Here is a 17,628-nt window from a genome sequence, read left to right as displayed (position 1 = left end):
CATTTTTTCAAGTCTAAGTTGAGGTGAAAGCCTTACGTATGAATTGCATTGAGGCAACTGTCTTTTTTCCCTCTGCTTCCCTGACACAAACACAAAGGCGAATTCTGATGTGCCACCTCCTCTTTGTATTTGGCACTGTAGGTAAGCCCTAAAACACATAATGGCATAATTAAACCTCACTGTTTGTTTAGGAGTGAACCTGTTCTTTTGACTGGTGGTTTCTGCTCTGTTCCTCCACTAAGTTGCCAAATCAGGCCTTAAAATATTGCTTAAATCTCTGAAAAATGGTGTTTATTCTCAAGAAATCAGAACAGCAGAAGTATTGGTGTGATGGCATATCTGTGAACAGCAGACTTAATAGCCCTTTGATTATCTCCAAATCCTTTATTTTACAGATGTTTGACATCATACATGGTTTTCCATTTGAAACAAGATCTTTGCTGCGAAAACAATTTGTTCAACAGCAAAATTATAGATCTTTGGAGGCTCCCTGAATAAGAGTATCAAAGAAAACAGCTGTTTAATATGAAAAATAACATTGTCTTGAATCTCTGTCAGATGCTCATACCTTTGTTTTTTTGTAGAAATACACTAAAAATTAACATGCTGGATCGGTATCACTGCTTTTTTAATATTATTTCAGATGGCTAAACAGAATTAACATGCTTGCTGCTGGCTATGCAGAAAGGGAGAGGATCAAACAAGAGCAAGGTAATGTTATTATTTTGGTTTCTTCTGTCAGCTCCTATAATAAGTTCATCTGTTCTTTTTTCCCAACTGTGTATCAGGCCTCATTCTCATCATCTGAAAGCAATTCACATATAAGCATCCCTGTTGTTGCTTTAGAGAACTGCTTCTTTCTCAGGGTTTTTGATTAGTTTCTTCTGGTCCACATACCCTTGGATTATTTCTGAGAAAGCCACTGAAGGTAGCTAAAAGCAGCACATTTTCTGCCAGTAATCTCAGGTATGTGGTACTAAGGAGTCTTTGTTCTCCATTAAAATAAGTTTAAGAATCTGCAAACTAAAAAATAATTTAAAATATTGCATTTGGTGTTTTAATTCACAGGGAGGAGGAATGCATGAAATAGGTCTCAGGAACAAAACCATTCCTCTAAAGCCTGCTGACGTAACTGGATTCCCCTTAAAAAACTATAATTTTAAGGCCATTTAATGTTTTATAATTTCTGCTGGTTTTGCTGTTTTGAGGTGTGTACTTGAGCCTTGTTGGCCGTTTCAGTGATGAAGCCTTTCATTTGGAGTCGTACGTTTACATCATTTTATGAATATTTTTTATGTCTGGTATTTCATACATTTATAAAAGCAGCACAGACAAAACAATAAGTCACTTTGCTTTGGTTTGCTGCAGTAGAAATTCTGTTTGCAGATAAGTAAAAGAAAGGGTCAGTCCTCCCTTGCATTGGGCAGGTTGTTCCCTCAAACTGCCAGTGACATGGATCAACAGAAGTGTTCCTATCCGGCTGACTGGTCTGGCAAGCAGTTGGCTTGTGAATCCATACTCTAGTTTACAGATGTACCTGGCAGCAAATACCAGAAAATTGCAGTGGTCGTGATGATCCAGAGTTTATCCATATAACTGTCTGCCTGCTGCCTGTTGAGTCAGAACATCACTTTATAATTCTGTGGCTTCTCCCCCTTCATCAGTGAAGTTCTGACTTTTGTCCCAAAAAGCTTACAGCTCAGAGCTGCAGCAGCAATGTATTTCATGTAATATTTTATTTATGAAAACTGTATTTTTAGCCATTTTTCAGGGAGATTTTGTATTCAAAAGACTATCACTGGGCTTCAAAATTAGCCACATAGTGTCCTCCACACCACTCAAAGTCCTGGCTCTGTACCAACCTATGTGACAGCAGCCTTAGCCATGTCCATCTGGTCTGATATAGCGAGGAGGAAGATGTTTGTGATCTGTATGTCTGTGTCTGCAATGCATTGCTGTGGTGCCCCTTTCCTGGGAGACACTGCAAAAAAAATCCTTTCCCTGATGAGAAGCAAGTGTGGCTTTGGCAGCCAGGTGGAAACATCGTGAGAGTACAATATTCTATAATGGCTGAAGACTAACAGACAGCATCATAAAATGATGTCTGCGTTGATTCATACCCTGACTGTCTCACCACAGAGCACCCTAGAGAGATCAGCCTGCTGTTGAAGAGCACTGGCTTACAGCATACAGCTGTAATTTGATGGTAATAGCATGGGTGGGAAGGTTTGTGGGTGTTCTGTCTTTCTCTCAGATAACTAGGTTGTACCTGCTATTGCCTCGTTTCTAATTTTACCTTCCAGTAAGTGCAGCTGCTTATCCCGGGAGTGTTGCCCACCTGGCTTCATCCCATATGGTCCTTGCACATCATGTAATTCATAGTACCAGGCCCTCTGCATTCACACAGTCCATTCACACCATGCTCTCTGTATCTCCAGGCATGTTCTCAATGCCTCACCAAACTTCAAAATCAGTTTGCGAGTCTGTATTTCCCAGGCTGTATTGCAGTAACCAGGTTGGAGGGACCTGTATACCATCCATCACTACCTGAAGAGGCTGTAAACAAGCTCTTAATCTTGGAGTCTTCACGGAAATCCTCCATGTTAGCATCCAAAGCCAAATGGAAGCTTTTATTGACAGCAGGTTGGCACTGAAATTACAATAATGTGGGATGGTAAAGGAAAAGGTGTTAGAACTGTTACGCTAACACTGTACGTACAAGTGCACAATTGCAGACATGATGCACCTTTAGAAATCCAGATAGATTTCGAAAAAATATTTTTCCTACCAAGCAATCACTGAATAATAAAAGGGTAGATGATCCTGTTCTTAGACATGAGATCATGTGCATTCAGGCCTCCTGTTGCCTATTATTAAAATGGCTCCCTATTGAAGATCATCAGTGAGACCCCACTCACCACTGAAATTATATCCCAGGCACTAAGGGAGCTCTTTATTACCACCCTAATGCCATTTACTCAAATTGATTTATCATATGGAGGTAGGGAAAGCTATATCCTCTGTGTTGCATATATGTGTTTAGTGAGGGTATCACGTTCGCCACTCGCTGCAGTACAGTGTTTTTATGCCTCTGGTGATTACCCTTGGCTCCCAGTACAAGGGCTGTTAAACAGCTGAGTAGTGCCCCTAATTAGCAGAGGCATCAAGTTAGCAAAGTAAAATCTCTCCATCACTTCAAGCATTTTTGATATTATAAAAATTGTGAAGCTGAAATTTTCTATATTCATTTACCGTACCAATTGTCATCTACATATTTGATTTTACAAAAGGTCTTTTATTTCTGTTCAGTTCAGCCCCTTGCAGGAAAGCTTTATAATACCTCTGAAACAATTCAACAGTAGTTGTCAAACCTGTTTCAATTAAGAGCTGAACAGTTCTGAATCTAAAGTGCATAAATATATTTCAAGTGCTTCAGAGATGCACGAATCACCAAACTGTGGGTGTATTGCTGAAGAAAATGTCACATTCTGTACAGAACGGTTTTATAAAAATACCATCAACTTTCCATATTAAATACAATGAATGCTAGCAATATGGCAAGGGACTTTCTTGGATGGAGATATTATATACCTTCCAGTCACAGAAAATCACAGAAATACTTGCTTATCTAAGTAGAAAACATTTAACTGGCAAATGGCTGGCCAGTGTTAGCTTATATATAATACATGCAGTCTCTTGCTCATTCAGAAAGCTTTCAACATATGCCTGGTGCTTTGAGCTCATCTGTAACTGAATTGGACAAAATCTGCAGAGAGAAATATGGCAACTGTTCGATAGCATCACACACATTTTAGATAGATTATAATGTCTCAGTTGCCAAAAGCAGAACATTTTTAAAAACTGATGGGAGGCTGCTTTCGTTCATTTCACCTGAAAGTTGACCCCTGGAACTGCAGAATTTTTTTAGACAATCACAGTAGGTTGCCAACAGAATTTCCTATCTGAGGTAAGGTGCACGAAAGCATAATCATATAGTGTTTTATTGTATGTGGATTTGACAGGAAGAACTTTTTTGTATTTCTAGACAAGATCAAAACCTGCACTGAGAATGATAGATTTAATTCCAGAATAAATAGTTGAGCTCTAAGCCTACAAAAATCACAGTGAGTGATACAGTTCTGACAGGTTTCTCACCAGAAGTAGCTCCATTAGGCTTTGCTACAATAGGAACAAACATACTTATATGCCAATATTTTCAGGTTTTTTGAGCTGCCGGAAACAAGTTTTCTCAAAACTGAGAATGACTTAAATGACAGTTTTCTCTTATTTAGTATTTTATTCACCAAAATTGAATTACTTGGAGATTTCCAGAGACAGTGTTTGGAATTTTTTATTCCATCGTCATGGAAAAAAATATATTTATACTATTTATTTATTATACTGTTTGAGGAGAACCTTTCAGCTCAAAGCTTGCAGGAAGCAATTCAAGAGACCGAAAGTAATAAAAGAGTTATTATTGCTTGTAAAAAAATAAACAGATAAATATGGCTGCCTGTCCCCAGCTACCACAGTCTGAGAAGATACAGAATTTTAGGGTAGACTATTCCAAGACACTGTCATCTTGAGATCAGTAATTTTTGTTTTATATATTGTATAATATTAGCTACAGTAGATTTTTCATTGTGCAATACAATAATCATAATGGTAACAAAAATAATTAAAGCCAAATTATATGCTGTACAAACTTGGAAAATTTCAACCTCTTTGTTGTTTAGATAGTTTATGAAGCAACAATTAATCTTTTTCTCCTCATCTATTAAAGACAGAATAGTAAATCACCCAGTTCATTGAACACGAACTTCACGTATGTGAAGTGGAGATTGCCTGTGGTTAGTCTGTGAATGGTATGAACTACACTTGTGCAGTTATACAGTGGCTTACCCAAATACCAGAAGGTAATACAGTCAGAAACAAAGTGACAACATGAATGTTTGCATCAGTCTTACAATATATAGAAATATTAAGGTTGTCCATCTGGAGCTGGGTGAGCAGTTAAGTTGTTTTCTTTTGAAAGGAATATTAAGGTCTGGTGTCTGTTTAATTGCATGCTGTTGTGCTTCAAAAATATTTGCACCAGAATAAATAAGAAATACCACATGATACATTCTTCCATGTGTTTTCCCCTTTGATCAAACTAATAATATGAATATGAAATTGGCATGGCTAAGACTTGATATCATGACAAAGTAAAATCTCATTTTTACATGATTTTTTACACCACAGTCCCTGTGTCCTTTGTACTTTCTCTCTTTTATCCACCTTTTGGAATTCTATGCTTAAATATAATTGTCATATTCTTCCTTAGCAAATCACCTTTATGTTCATGCTTGGGTAACAGGACAGCAAGCAACTGTTTTATAAAGAAGATGTGATCTAAATTTTTCTGCCTTATCTTCTATTATCTATTATTATTTTATAACATCTGTTTGTTATTAGAAATGTAATTGAAAAGTTTGGGTAACTTGTAGGATAAAATTGAGAAAAAAAGGTAGAAAAATAACTTTGATTATTCACATGTGCAATAACCACTATGTGTTTGATATGCCAGTTGGTGTCAATTACATTTGTTAACGTTATTTGCAGTCAACAAGACTTTTGCAAGTTACATTTTTCATCTTTTCTGTTCAAAAAAAAAGAAAAAATACTTTTATTAATTTCCAGCCAATATATGTATATGTTCCAGCCAATATATGTACAATCATAATTATTTTGATGATTTTCTAAAAATTTGAAAATATGATCATTATTGCATTGGGTACTATCTATGCATGTAGTATTTATAAGGTGTGTACAAGATTAAATGTGTGGGGTTATTGTTTAATATCTTTGCAGTTAGGTTTAATATACCTCATAATGTTTGCTTTTTTTATTTTATTTTATTTTCCCTCTTTACGCTAAAACATTTCCAAATTACAGCAGCTATCATTTAGATTGCCGACATTCAACTCGTATATAACTTCCAGAATTTCCTAGGATGGAATTTCTATTTGCTGTTGTGAAAACAAGTCTGTGATATACAAACATATCAAAATATGTTGGAAGTTTTTGATCTGATATGTATGTAACTTGTAGATTACTGGAGTGAGAGTGATAAGGAGGAAGCTGACACTCCATCGACACCCAAACAAGACAGCCCCCCACCCCCGTACGACACATACCCACGGCCTCCTTCGGTAAGTCACCTGCCTAATCAGGAATGACTACGTAAAGTCACTTTCACCTACTCTTCTGTTTAGAAGCACGTGCATGCACATATGAGGGCAATCTTCAGTATATTTTTGGAGCCAGTACTTGACTTAAGGTATTTTTAAAGTATGAGCTTAAAGTATGAGCATGTATGAGCATGTTAGCTTCAACAACCATCATTGCTATTTCCACTGGTGTGTAGAGAATACATTTATAATCCCACTCATGTACAAAAATGGATTAAGTTACAGAATTCTTTCTTCCTCTTCTTAATTCATGATAGATCCCTACTCAGCCATGCAATCCCTCACCTCCCCCTTATCTTCGTCTTTGACAAAATGTAATACTTCAGTAACAACAGAGATTATTAAGGTACAACAATTTTGCTGTAAAGATTTACTGTAACAAATTACACTTGAATTTCCAGAGAAATTCCAACATAAAAATGTTCTTTTATATAGCCAACAGTGATATTGGTTGTTCTATTGTCTGTGAAAAAGTAGGCTTCTCTATAAATCAGAACAAAGGAGATTTGATTTTTATTTTCTTTAAGCAGTTGTTGGTATAAAACTAGCGGATAGACTTCTCATTTATTCTCCAGAGAGAATTTTGATTTTCTTGTCTATATATTCAGACTGTTAACTAAAGCATCTTACTTGAATATATTTTTAAAAATGCAAAATTTTTGGTTGAGAAATTGGGGGTCTGGGCAAAGATAGTGTTCTTGAGGTTTAATTTGAATGCCATACGTTATTTTCTAAAACCATAGACCTTTGAAACCAACTGAAGCTCTGCAAAGACGATTACAAAGAAATTTTTAGCAAGATAAAATGACAGTAGGCATTTGGATGGGATTTTTAAGGTAGTATTAATGGGCCGGGCATCTCTGTCCTATGTCTTCCACAGAGCCATATTGTACAAAGTTTTCTGCAAATCATTGCGTTGGCTTCTTTTATTGATTAAGGGACATTTTGTAGGAATAAGTATCAGCAGCAGTGTGGGAATAGGTTTGGTGCCTTCGGTACCAAACTTGGTGCCATCGGTAACAGTGAAAAGTACGTGGTTATTACCAGTGGTATGTCTTGGTCTACACTGATCTGAAGGTTGCTCCGTTGCTGACCTTGCAGATGAGCTGCGCAAGCCCTTACGTGGAGCCCAAGCACAGCCGGCTGTCCTCCACGGAGACCTCCCAGTCGCAGTCGTCGCATGAGGAGTTCCGCCCGGAGGCGGCGGGGAGCGCCACCGACTCGCCGGTGCGCAAGACGGCGAGCCAGCGGCGCTCCTGGCAGGACCTCATAGAGACGCCGCTGACGAGCTCGGGACTCCACTACCTGCAGACGCTGCCACTGGAGGACTCGGTGTTCTCCGAGGCGGCCGTGGTCTCCCCCGAGCACCGGCGGCAGTCCACCTTGCCCACCCAGAAGTGCCACCTGCAAGACCACTACGGCCCCTTCCCGCTCGTGGAGGGTGAGCGGATGCAAGTGCTGAACGGCAACGGGGGGAAGCCCCGAAGTTTCACTCTGCCTCGGGATAGCGGCTTCAACCACTGCTGCCAGAGCCTTTCGGTTGGTGCCGCTGATCACCACGAAGAAGCGCAGCAGAAGGAGGTGGAGGAGGAGGAGGAGGAAGAAGAGGGCAAAGCAGCAGAAGAAAACCAGGAAGATAAAAGTAAGTATGGGATATTTCTGTGGCTTTTCGACAGTCCTGTTCGTGTGATGTAGAAGTTGTTTTTTCCTTTCAACTATTAATAAAAGATAAAAAGAACAGTCTTCCAACATCCCCCATATTTCACCAGGTCCTCTGTTTCACACCTCTTTAATCAGCCTTATGTTTTAAGGCCTAGTAAGCTGCCAGAGTGCTGCATGATCTGTCATGATCACCAGACACTTCCCCATTGGCTGGTCACCAGCTTTGTCCTACTAGTAATTCCTAGTTGTAAGTGGATTTTTCTTCCATCCTTTCTTCCCCCTTCCACTTGCACAGTATTGTCCCCCACTGACACGTGTACGTGTCAGAACATACTCAGTAAAGTTTCCAGCCAGCCCCCGTCTGGATTTTAGAAACACTCAGTAAATCCTGGAGTGCAGGGTCCGGCTGTCACTGTGTAGTATCTAGGCAGACAGGTCACAGGACAGCCCAGAACCTGAAAGAAGTTGAAAAAGAGAGTGTGTTTTCCCCTGTTCCTTAACTTGTGATTTATAGTGACAGAAGTTCAAAAAATATTTCAAAACAAATTATAAAAGTATTAGAGACAAGTATGTGACCAGCGGGGTTTAAAAAACAACATAACCCTGTGTAACTGTCTCTTACATGGCACATTAACTCCATAGATATTAGTGCTACTTGTCAAAGGTAATCCAAATAAACAGGGAATGAGGATGGTCCCTGCTCCTCTTGAATGTGTAAAAACATTTTCTGTGTCTGTTTCATGCTCTGTCCTTCACTGTCATTTATGGAGCTTCTCAGCATGTGTTGCTAAGCAAAGTTCAGTTCATGCCCAAGTTGTCGGGTCTGTCAACAAAGCCTGCATCCATGAATCGTGGGGTTATTCTATGATTAAGTTGCCTGGAGTGGCAAGGAAGGCAGGATGGTCCTGAAACTCTCAAAGGGTTTGTGCTATTTGGTTCCTTCAAAATCTTTTTATTTTTTTTTCCACTACAGTAAAGAAGTATAAAAATGGTAGAGAGATAGGAAAGGGTAGTGAAAGCTTTGGATAATTAACTACCTGCATAAATTAATTCTTTAAAGTTAGTACATTTGTTGAGCATTAAAATTCATACGGACGTTATTTAGTCTACATGGGAGAGATCAAGAGTTTTGCATTTTCCTTATGTTTTTGTCAATAGGTTCTAGACTTCTCAAATTCTTGCCTTTGATAAAACAGTGATTTCCTTTGCAGATACTACATCTGATGCCATTAAAAGGAGAAAAGGCATGATTTGAGTTGCATTCATGCATGGCACTTGCCAAAAAGCTCATACATTCATTAGGGTAATATTAGACTCTTACTGACTGCGAAATGAAGCTCTTTAATTAACAGAGTTAAGTTTCATCAGCTGGGAAGAATGTGTTATCCTATTTTTAGCCTTCAATTTTGATTTTCAAATGGGTTTTTACTGATAGCTATAAAACAATATAAAAAAAAAAATGTTCTCAGTCACTGGAGCAAAAGTAGCAAGGAGACTTCCCAGTGGAGTATCTGGGCTGTTCGGGCATTACAGAGGGATCCTGTTGGAGGGCCTAAGATGTTAGTTGTTTTAAACAACAGTTTTAAGGCCTTTAGGGTTCCTGGTAACACTTTATGGTGTACAATCCAAATTAAGGGCTATTGCTTGGAATAACAAGCCAGAACTTGGGCTCTTCTCCACCTTTACATACCAATTTGCAAAAAGGGAGAAAAAAGTTTAATTTTCAAGTGGTCTGCCTTTATACACATACTTCTATTTTTCTTTAGGTGAGGAGGTTTTCTTGGTTGAAGCATTAATGGGAGATTGTTTTTGAGACATTAATGACCAGCTAGACACGTAAAGTGTTCATGGTGAATTATTGACCATGAAATTATACAAACAGAAAGAAAATTCTGTTTAGTCTGTTGAAAAGTTTAAGTGCTGAATTGCTTGTTGCTATGGCTGCAGTGTTCTGTTTGCAACACTGGCTTTTTCCAGCTTGGTTACCAGTAAAAAAAAAAAAAAAAAAAAAAAGAAAAGAAAGGGAAAAGGCAGAAGGGATTGCGTGCAAGGGTTGTTCTCAGTCACAAAATCCCAATTTCTGAGCAGAGAGGAACGAGAATTGCTTGTAACCCTGCTGTCAGGATGGGTGCCCGTGTGTCTGCTACCTCATTGCCTCTGCAGCTCCGTTGATCTGGGAACATAAAAGCTTGCAGCTGGAGGGAGAGGGGGGATCCTCCCCCTTTGAGAGAGATTCTAACTTCTCCTTGAGCCTCCCCTGCAGTGGTATCAGATGAACCTTCTAAATGCATTTATCTGCCTTACGCATTTGTGATCCTGACATAGTTCTATACTCTTGGATGATTCTGTGTGTTCCCGTGTGTACATGTATGTGGTTCAAAGCTTGATCATTCCTACTGCTGTTTGTGCGGGACGAGGAATACAGCTCCTTCACGCTTGTGGCTGTACAAGTCAAATTTCATTGCCAAAAGTTTGTTTTTTCAGCTTTTTGTTTTTATGTTCTCAATTTTAAAGCCTCCTGAGTTCAAATCAAGTCGTGAAATGCAGTCCTGTTTCTTCCAACTTCTTTTGTGGAAATGTTTTGAAATAGCCACGCCACAAATGAGGAGCTCTATGCTTTATTTCAGATGCTATCCTCAGCTGCTATAATTTACATAGTTCTGTTGACTTTCTACAATGGCTACACTGATTTGCAGCAACTAAGAATCTGCTCTCCGTTAATCACTACTCTATGCCTGAAATAGATATTGCAAGAATTTCCTGACACTGCAAATAGTTCTGTGTATCAGTTCTCCTGTAATGCCTAGATATCTCATGGTAAAATAAAAATATGGGTTGTCCTTTCCTATCTTTATCCATTAGGACCTAATTTTGTTGTGTGTTCGGTTGCTTCTTTTCGTCTCATTATATCACATTAACACTGCACGGCTAACTTTTGATTATTTTATTTCCCTAATTGGATGACTTTTGTGTAAATCATTTAGATGTTTCGTATTGACACTGTCCTGTAACGGTCGGTCTCTTGCTTTTTAATGGAAGAGGATTCTCTTGAGAGGTATTTGTGTTTGTCTGTGACTCGTGTTTGCTCCTGAGGTTATGAAAACAGCAAACAACATCCAGAGCTGTGGCACCAAGCATCCCTTCTTGCCATGATGCTGTGAAGTAGCCACACACAAAGAGCGTGGGAGTGGCATGGCACAGCGCGTTGTGTGTCAGTGATTCAGTTGTGAAGGACATGTGCCTTTTCAGATGTGTTTTCTGCTAGTTGGAGGTAGCAGAATGAGAGAGCTGTGTGTCATGAGCGTCACTGCCACCCCCTTCCCCTTGGGCCTTCCTGTTGTCCACGCTCACTGTGTTTTGACATAGTTCACCATTTAACATCAAAGAGAACCTAGGATCTTCTTGGCAGACAGTTATTACTTCAAAGTATTTTTTGGTGGTTGTTTTTTTCATTTTCATTGGCTTCTTTGGTCTGTGGGAAAGGAACAGGAACGACTCCAGGGTCAGCATTTAAGAGAAGCAGGTACTAGTTCTCTGCAGAGTGTAACTGGAGTGGACCCCACTGACTTACTTGCAGAGAAACCTGCACCTTTTGTGCTTACTCCTGAAACAGTGTGTGGAGAGCAATAGTGTCAGTGGGAGTCCCTGCACTACCACCAGCGAGGGAGCAGTAAAAGACACTGAAAGTAGTGTCACCCACACCAGCCACCAGTTGCAGAATGACATTCAAGGTGGCAGTGCTTTCGCAAAATAGCACAGATGGTTTTAAGGGCTCTCTTCACTGGCAACACGCGCAGTTTTGCACGCTGTGCCCAAGAAGGTACATCTGTGGGACATCCTAGGTGTCATCCTTGACTCCTTCAAGGAGGAGTTTGTACTAGTAAAAATATGCTCTGAATAAGGTCAGGTATTTCAAATTCTGACGTACAGGTACAGGGAGGCTTGCCTCTTTTAAAAAGAGGACTGTACTGTGCAATAGAAATGCCATCTCAGAAAGATCGATGTTCAATAATTAAATACTACATTGTGAAGTAGTACACAATGTAACACTTCTCGGTTTTGCTCCTCTGCCTTTTGGATAGGGTATCTTTTAACTTTGGCAGGGTTTAAGCAGCAGTGAAATGTGGGAGTTAGGATGAATAATGCACAAAGCCTGGGTTGTGCACACTGGAGCTGATGGTGATGTGTGTCTCAAATTAATAAGATGGTTTGCTTTTCTGACAGCCTCTTTCCATTTGAGAGAGAGGATTAGTAGTGTCCTGTCATCTGACCACCTAGTTAGTTTTATCTGCACCAGGAGGCAAGGGAGAGGCCGTTAAGATTTTCCTCTCAGGTTAGCAAAGGTGTGCACACCTGCTAGCGCCTTAAATAAGCAGAGCTATGAGAAACGACAGGTCATGTTTCACATTAGAAATACTCCTTATGAGGCTGACGAATCACACAAAGTACAGCACCCTCTGGGACGCTAAGGAGGATGTTATTCGAACTTAATACATCCAGCATCAATCATGTAAAAACCAAAGCATTTGCCAGGGTTGGGTTGTTCGGGTGGGGGGGAGGGAGGGGGAGGGGTTGTTGAGTGGTTTTTTTTTTCTGCTCAGCATCCTTTTGGGTGGCACAGCCTGTGCATACTCAGGCACTGAAACAGAGTGATGAAAAGGCTGGTTTTTTCTTTTCTGAGCCTTGTGTTCACAACCTGGCTTTTAATTCGTAATTCCATCGTGAGCCGTTCTGTGGCACCCACCTGTGCATTTGGGCCCCTCCCCGCTGAGGCCTACCAGCGTCAGGTGCCCAGCCGGTAGCTGTGCTGGTCACTCAGAATGATCCTGGTGAAAAATTCAAGTTATCTTAAAAAATACAACCTTATGCTTGTTGGCTTATACTGTAGATGGCAAGCCAGCGGTGCTTTGGTACAGGTAGTTTGTGTCTCCAGAAGAAATTTTCGTCAGTGGCCTGCTGTTTCAGGGAGGAAGGAAAGAGGAGAAGCAGGACAAGACGGCGGCTGACATTGACATATTGCCTGACCTGATTTCCAAAGCAAACACACAAAATGTTTGGAGGAAAAGCCTGCATCTTCTGTACATACTTTTTTCTTACTTCTAACTAGACCTTTTGGTGTTTCATTCGTCATAGGGTCCAGTGAAACATGAGAGAACTGTTGTATTTGAAAATTCATAGGTGGGGAAACAGCATCATTGATAATCTAGCTTATATCTCAAGCTAAAGCTTTTATCATTGTGAAATTTTAAGATCCATGTTTATCTGAATAGGAATTCCTATAAGCATCCAGAAGCAAGTTCATATTTGGAAAAATTTTCAGCCCATATAAGAGCTGCTTGATCATTTTCTAGGTGCTATATAAGTGTCTGTGTTCAGCTGTATGTATAAAAATATGTTTTACACTATTATGAAGACCAGCAAGGATAGACAATTACTGGGACTAGGCTTCATATTTCCTGCACCTCTTCTTTAATTCAAAATTTAAAATTTATTTAAAAAAAAAAAGAAAAAAGATTTTCCCATCCTCACGAGCAAAACAAACTCTATTATGCAAGTGTTTTTGTATTCTAAATAAAAATGACGGGATATAAAATCTCTGTATTCTGATTTTAAATTTCAATTGGAGGGGAAAAAATTGCCTGCGGTACTTGAAAGCCAAATATTGAATCATTTACTGAGTAGCAATTCAGAAAGCAATATGGGCTGTCAACAAAAATAAAAGTAGTTTAGTTTTATGCCTCTTAGTGATTTTAAATGTGAATGCATTTTACCCACAAATATGCTGTTGCCACATTTAAATTTTAATTGATTTCCATTGCTCATGCTGCTAAAAATGCAAAGGAGAGGTGAAATTCAAAAATAGAAATTTTATAAGGTGCTTTCCTACTTTTATTTTGGTTTTAATAGCTTTGGGTGGGGTGTCATTGCCAACAAAGGTCATCTGTTTTTTCCCGAGATGTGGATTAAATGGTCTTTTTACAAGCAAAAGAAATAGAGATGAGAATTTCTTAAATGACCCTTCTTTTAGTGTACTTTTCTTACAGAGTATCCTCAGCTGCATTACTAAGCTGGTAGCTGTCAGTGGAGCCATGCTACCAGAGGCACCTTCAGGTTAGGTCATGGAGCAGACATATGGACTTGATGATATATTTCTGCCTTTTTTTTCCCCCATGTTCTGCACTGATTCTCTTATTAGGTGTCATTTAACTAATCTCTGGTTTGCCTTTAATTTTTCTGTTTCTTGGGATAAACAAACTCCATCACTGCCTCTGCCCTGTCTCAGGCTTTCCTTGCAAAAAGACAGCCCATAAGTGGCAGAACACTTCACGTGCTGTACAGGGAAGGCAGTCCAAACCCTCTAGGACTCCCTGCTTGCCATGCAGAAGGGTATGTGAGAGTTTCCTAAATTTTTCTCAATAGCAATATAAAAAAAAACTTTTATTTTTTTTTCTGCTTGTAGATACTCTCCCCACTTACAAATGTGCTTTCATTTTAAAAAACATAAGATACTCACATTTCTTAAATGAGGATATGTAGCTTTTTTGAAACTATTTTGTGTATGAAAAGGAAAAACTGAAAAAGGAAAAAATGGAAAAATTACCATGTAGATTCCCATTAAAAAGAAGGCTTTCCTATCCTAAATTTGATACCTACATTCATTTAAAACCTGAAAAAAATATATAATATTTAATTATTTACATAAATCTTATTGCAAGCTCTCTGAAAACTGGGCTAAAGACACACTCAGATTTGACCACTGCAGAAAACATGAGGAAGCCACTTTTTCACTGGGATTTTTGTTGAATTGTGATAGTTCCTCTCTGAAATGCATGAGATACTTGGCCCAACCCCGAAGTTTTGAAATGCAAAGGAAACATATACCTATAATGAAACAATTTAGCCAGATACTGTGTGCAAAATGTTCTTTTGAAATGAATAATTTTAAAGTGCTTTTCTCCAAGCTGGAAGAAAATGAAACTTTTTCTATGCTCTATGACTATTAAGTCAAAAGAACATGACACAGTATTGGTAGGACTGGGAGAACAGAGGAGGGCTGCAGTCTTTTTGGATTATATTTGTTTCATTGCCAGGTGTTACCATCTGCTGACTGTGGCTCTCAGGTTCTTTCAAGGTAACTATTAAACATAGGCAGGGAAGGACCTGAGTCATTAGTGCCTCAGAGAACATAGGAGGGATGTAGTTTTATTAAACTATTAGCATGCTGAACTTCTGTAGTGTCACCATGTAAACATGCTTTCTTGTTTAATTACTGTCAGTCGTGGGAAGCAAGATGAGATATTAAAACCTGCAGGGATGGGATTCTCAGTGCAAGCAGTCAGCATTTTACTAGATTTTTTTTTGTTGTTGTTGGAAAGGAGACTAGGGAAAAAATGTTACAAAGCAGTTTTGTTTGCTTAAATCTATTTTTAAAAGAGTTCTGGGTTCGTGGAGTTAAACGAAGCTAAAAGAAGATTGTCTTGGAAGCCTATGAAATAAATGTTGCGGGGCAATTTTTCATGAATTTTGCTAGGGCCTCAGCCTAGTATTTGGCTGACTTCCTTTACTTTTAGCCTCCAGCTGCTGCTTCAGAGTGTCCCAGATCTCATGAAGATCTTGTGTCCTACCTGCCAGCCCTATGCAACTTCCTCAAATATTCTTGGACTACTAAAATGGCACTAGATCCTTGTGTTTTGGCTTCTTAATATCTACTTACTTGTTTCCAAAACCTTTCCACTGAAAGAAGGCAGCATATGTAGGCTAAAATCTTGGCCCCTTTGTAGGCTCTGGTGAAACTGTAAGTGAGCTCTGCAAGTCTTATTTACAAGTCTGTGTATTTATATGTGGAAGTGACTTCAAGAGGTTATCCAGTGCAGCTCCGTCCTCTAAATTTGGAGCTGCTATGCTTACCGAATCTGTCCTTAGGTACCCTCAGTGGCAGGCATTCTTCAGTCCCTCCAGACAGTGCTTTTCCTCTTTGCTGTATTGAAAACGAATTTACTTTTTCTTCTAATGGATATTGAATTGTTCCCTCTGCATTTTAAGCCTAGTATTTCCTGTCCATTACGGCACGGAGAAAAAAACAACCTGCTCCATTACAGCAGCTCTTTTTTAAGCTGAAAGTTTGTTAGGAAGGTTGATCTAGTTTTTCACATAACTACTCTTTTCTAGACTTCTGACTGTTCTTGCTGAGCTTCCCTTGGTTTTCCAGCTGGCCCCTGCCTCACCCAGGGCAGCAGCATCCAAATCTGGGTGTAGCGCACCTGGCTCACACCAGGAAGATTGCTTCACCCTGTGTTTTATACAGTCCTGCTTTGCAGCCATACAGTACTTCACATTCCACTTTGTGTTGTACAGTATGCTAGATAAGCTTTCCTGCTTAACTGTTATTATTATTCTTGCCTTAATGAAGTTGATTATTCCTGTGCTTCCCACAAATCCGTGTTAAGTAGCTCAAGTTGATAAAAACCTCAGGTGATTTAAAATATATAACTAATTGGGCTAAAACCAACCAACAAACAAACATGGCAGCTTGTAAACTAACAGCATGACTAGACAAAAAAAAAAAAAAGCCTTGCAGACTAGCCTGATGTTTGCCAAGTTCTGTCTCTGTTAGCATAGTATTTACCATATTGTTATATGAAACTTGGCAAGGGGATTTCATCCCTCCAAATCATTCCCACTTCTAGGACTCCGTACTCCAGCAGTCTGGGAAAAATTTCCTCCAAGATCTGTCTTTGTGTATTGTATTAGGTTTGTTCTCTTCCACCATCCACGTCATTACTAAATTCTGCAAAGCAGGGCACCCTTGGGAGAACCCCGCAAGGTGCAGCTGTCATTGCTAGCAGCAAGCCTCAGGTACCTCCTCTGTCTGGGCTTCGCTTTTGCTACCAGAGGGCACCTTGTTTACCTGCGGTGACTAATGCTGCTTGCTTCTGGGAGCTGAACTTCTGGAAGGAAAAGACTGCCCTTGTCTTATACCCATTCTGCATCTAAACAGCAAAGATAAGCGGGAAGTGGAGGCTCATCCTTCTGTCAGTTGGAAATTTCATTGGTCCTCAAGAGCTTAATGCTCAGAGTTTACACTAATCACATAGGTTTCATTTGTAAGCTTTCCCGTTGTTTTTCAATATCAAGCATTGCTAATTCTTATGAAACAAATATCACAATAATATGGGTTTTGTTTGTTTGTTTGTTATATGGTAAGCCATGTATTCAGGCAGTTTTGCAAGGATCTCAGTTCTCATTAAATATAAAATAGATTTCTAGTTGTTGGTTGGTTTTTTTTTTCGAAAACTTGTTCAAAATCTGGAAGATAAACAGTTTGTCTCCTTTTGTGGCCCCAGTTTGTGAGTTTTGGATCTAGTTGATAAGTTAGCACTCCCACATCATTGTACCAAGTGCGATGCCATTAAGTAGTATGATGTCATGGACAAAGTGTGAAACAAGTTCTCTGCAGGATTTTACTGTATTTACATGAAGAAAATGACTACATTTTAAGTAGGATGGTCACTTTCTGGCTTCACATTTTGAGCATTTCTAGCCCAAAATAATAACAGCTAATTATTTCTTCTCTTCTGGGTTATAGAAGCATGAAGTTTGGCCTTTCAGAATATAAAATATCACCACTGATTTGTTTAGAAGTATTTGATTTAGCATCATTAGAAAATGAGGAGAGAAACTGCCAAAAAAAAAAACCACTTTGATTTGAAAACAATTTTCAGGCATGATTTAA

The 17,628-nt window shown here is 39.2% G+C and overlaps 1 protein-coding gene across 11 annotated transcripts in view; it reads left to right on the top strand.

The window, feature by feature from the left end:
* The window catches only part of CNKSR2 (connector enhancer of kinase suppressor of Ras 2), a 224,254-nt gene that overhangs the window by 172,362 nt on the left and 34,264 nt on the right, over window positions 1-17,628 (top strand). For all 11 annotated transcript variants that reach the window (XM_083826294.1, XM_083826291.1, XM_083826293.1 and 8 more), the window contains 3 exons: window positions 644-711; window positions 6,094-6,194; window positions 7,335-7,875. In XM_083826294.1, the coding sequence (XP_083682420.1) occupies window positions 644-711; window positions 6,094-6,194; window positions 7,335-7,875 (710 nt within the window). The remainder of the gene's footprint in view (window positions 1-643; window positions 712-6,093; window positions 6,195-7,334; window positions 7,876-17,628) is intronic.

The sequence above is a fragment of the Anser anser genome (assembly GCF_964211835.1).
Source record: "Anser anser genome assembly, chromosome: 1".
Taxonomy (NCBI): domain Eukaryota; kingdom Metazoa; phylum Chordata; class Aves; order Anseriformes; family Anatidae; genus Anser; species Anser anser.
This window is presented reverse-complemented; position numbering and strand designations above follow the sequence as displayed.